The sequence below is a fragment of the Oratosquilla oratoria genome, chromosome 30 (genome assembly GCF_046742065.1).
Source record: "Oratosquilla oratoria isolate Oo_2021 chromosome 30, ASM4674206v1, whole genome shotgun sequence".
Lineage (NCBI taxonomy): Eukaryota > Metazoa > Arthropoda > Malacostraca > Stomatopoda > Squillidae > Oratosquilla > Oratosquilla oratoria.
This window is the reverse complement of record NC_134806.1, coordinates 45,212,022-45,215,460: the sequence shown is the minus strand read 5'-3', so window position 1 is coordinate 45,215,460 and position 3,439 is coordinate 45,212,022. Positions and strand designations below refer to the sequence as shown.

Below are 3,439 nucleotides of genomic sequence, written 5' to 3'. Positions count from 1 at the left end.
GTAGTATGCAACGATAGGGGGGGGGGAAGGTAGAGAATTGGGAGATTTAGAACGACGAATAGAAAGATAAAGAAAAGAGAAAGAGTGTTAAGATGGAGGAAAGAAAGAGGAGAACGAGGAGGAGAGAAGAAGGGGGGGAAAAGAAAGGGGGGAAATAAATACAAAGGGAAAATCGAGTATAAGTCGAAAAGATATCGAGGAAGAAGAAGAGGAAGATAAACGTGTAGGAGGATGGGTGACGGAGGAGAAGGAGGAGGAAGAGAAGAATGAAAAGGTGGTGAAGGAAGAAGGAGGAGAAGGGGAGGGGGAGTGAGAGGAAGGAAGAGGAGGAGGAGCGGGAGGAGGTGAGGAGAAGGAGGAGAAGGAGGATAGAAAGGCGCGAAGAAGGCGGCGACGGAGGAGTAGGAGGAAGGAGAGAGATAAGAGGAGGGAGGGTGGAGGAGGAGTAGGGAGTTTTCGGTTTCGAGCCCGGAGGATCTCAATTGGCGAGTGGACGGAGACGAGGAAGGTCTTCGTGTCTCTGCTGCGGCAGTAGAGGACCGCCCCTCCTCCTCCTCCTCCTCCTCCGTAGCGGTCACCGCCCCTGTGTGTGTTCGCTGTTCGAGGTGACGGGTCTCCGAGTGGTTACCTTTTTGCGTTCGAGGTGCCAGGTCCTCGGTCACACCTGCGTCAGGTGGTCTTCGCCCGGCCTTCTTCAAGTGTGGTTCTTCCGGAGGATCCTGCCGACGCCGTGGGACGCCCCAGAAGGAGGACCTAACACCCCGAGGAGGCGCGTTTACTGTGAGTACCTGAAGGCGGTCTCCGATATATATATATATATATATATATATATATATATATTATATATATATATATATATATATTTATTTATATATATATATTTAATAAGATATATAAATATATATTCACTTACTTATAATCTATTTCTTCTTTATTACGTCAATCCATTATTATTTTTTCTACTTTCTTCTAATTATTTATTTCTGTTATTTTGAATTATTCCTTACGTGTCGTCACGGATTTTCCTTGTTTACTGTTCTTCAAGTGTCGTCTGTTGATTGTTTTCAGTTATTGAATGTGAGTTGAAGTCGGAGAAACAGAAAATAAATTTATAATAACTTTTGTAGGTAAACAATATATGAATGAAATTATGTGATTATAAAAGAAAAAAATCAGTATAAGGAAAAAAATAAAACTTGAAATAATCATGAAATCATTATAAGATGACAACATTATGAAACAAATATACAAAAGATAAATAAACTCCTGAAATAATATCAATTATTATAACAGGAATATAAAAGGAATATTGAAGCATGAAAATTAATATGATATAAATACAAATTAGAATAGAAATTAAATTATAATCTATATGTATATACAGTATATATATATATAAATATATATATATATATATATATATATATATAGTACATATATATGAAAGCAAAAAAATAGTATAAAATTATATAAAAATAAAATAAATGACATAATGAGCAAAATATTATATAATGAAATAAAATTAAATAAACAGAAATGTGATGAAATGAAAATTAAATAATATAAAACAAAATAGAAAAATAGAAATAATCATCAAAATATAGTAAAACCAAAATTAAATAACCTAGTATAATAAATAAAATAACACCACAATAAATTGTAGGATGAAACCAAATAGGGAAACACATGAATAATGCAAGAAAATAACGACATAACTTGAAAAAAAAAAAACACAGATGGGCAGGACTTGCTGTCATGGAGGCTAGTGTGGACCGTATCTAGTCGTCTAGTAGACTGAGTTACTAGAACTTTGTAAACAATTTCATCAAACTAGAAAGGAAATTTGAAACTGTCCCAATGTGCGTTTGGGGCTTTGTATATAACAATATCTTCTATGAGGTGTGTTATTGGTAATTAACAATTGTTATTATAGGACGATTGGGACAATTTGTACGACTGGACAATTTGTATAAATCTGGCACAGTGTGGGACAGTTGCAGTGTGTCTCCGGGGATGGAATGCCAGCTACCGAGCCACCGGTACCTCCAGTGTTGGGTATTTGTTGTACTGTATTACCATCACCACAAACATTCTATTATACTCTCGTATACTTCTATATTAGCATAATATCTATCTATTCACTTATTTATCTATATAATTGATTTTTATCAGTTTCTATCTATATTATGGATTTGTATAGTTTATAGTTTTTTTAGTCTACGAGATTAAACCCAATTACACACACAAACACACACACACACACACACACATCCTCACACACAACATGCGCACACACATATATATATATATCATATAATATATAAATTGTATATATATATGTATATATACATACATATAAATAGTAATATTTGATTATATGTACACACAACACACACACACCATATAGTATATTTTTATATATATATATACCACTATAATATATATATATAGTATATATATATATAATATGATCCCATACATACCTTTAAACCAAGGCTTTTTCCCCCTTACAAGGGAGGGTAGCCAAAAAGGAAAAGGCTATTAAAATCATTCCCACCTCATTCCATCCCTAAAAATACACTCCATTCCCCTCCACCCTCCCTCTCTATCTTAAGCACTTCCTGGATGACGGGTCATCCCTGCACACCTTGTCCACTGTCGCTGGGTTCGGGAGAGGGCAGCTGTCGCAAGACAGACAGCACACCTCCACAGCAAGCTGCTTCATTAAATCGGCGTACTCCCCCTCTCCGTCCCCCACCTTGCATAAAAGGAATGTAGACGGGGGAGAAATCCTTCGGGTTGGGTCAAATTTTGCTCACACATACTACCTCACCCCGCCATCCCCCCACCCATTCCACCTCATGCATCATCAACATCCATCCATATACACCCCCCCCCCCCCCCCCCCCCCCCCCCCCCCCCCCCCCCCCCCCCCCCCCCCCCCCCCCCCCCCCCCCCCCCCCCCCCCATCCATTCTCCATTCACCCCTGTACATCTGTCCTTTCCTCGTTCTTGCCTCTAACTGACCTTTCCTTTTCCCCAAAGCCCCTTTCACCACAAATCACCCATCTCATTGTGAGGTCGCCCCCCTCATGTTCACTCCCTCTACATCTGCCTTTCCATAGCCTCTTTTTACTATTCTTTCTTTTCATCCATGATCTTTCCGTGTGCCCAAAATACCATCAAAATAGTCTTTCATCCACCTCTATCTCCCCCAACTCCCTTTCCACCCCTGTTCTACCTCCTCACCTCCTCAGTTTCTCACTCTAATCCAGTCTAGTTAAACCCCCATCTTTACTTCTCACGACAACCTGCATCTCAAACACATTCAAACTCCTCTCTTCCTTTCTTATGGTTTCTTATGTTTCTGCCCCATACAGTGCTATTGGCACAATCACTCCTTCATACTATCTCCTTTTAGCCATCCATTCCCAGCTGT

At 39.2% G+C, this 3,439-nt stretch overlaps 1 protein-coding gene across 1 annotated transcript in view; it reads left to right on the top strand.

The window, feature by feature from the left end:
• The window catches only part of LOC143041316 (uncharacterized), a 52,890-nt gene extending 50,763 nt beyond the window's left edge, over window positions 1-2,127 (top strand). The window contains exon 12 of the mRNA XM_076213138.1: window positions 1,934-2,127. Coding sequence (XP_076069253.1) covers window positions 1,934-2,127 — 194 coding nt within the window. The remainder of the gene's footprint in view (window positions 1-1,933) is intronic.
• Window positions 2,128-3,439: the final 1,312 nt, after the last annotated feature.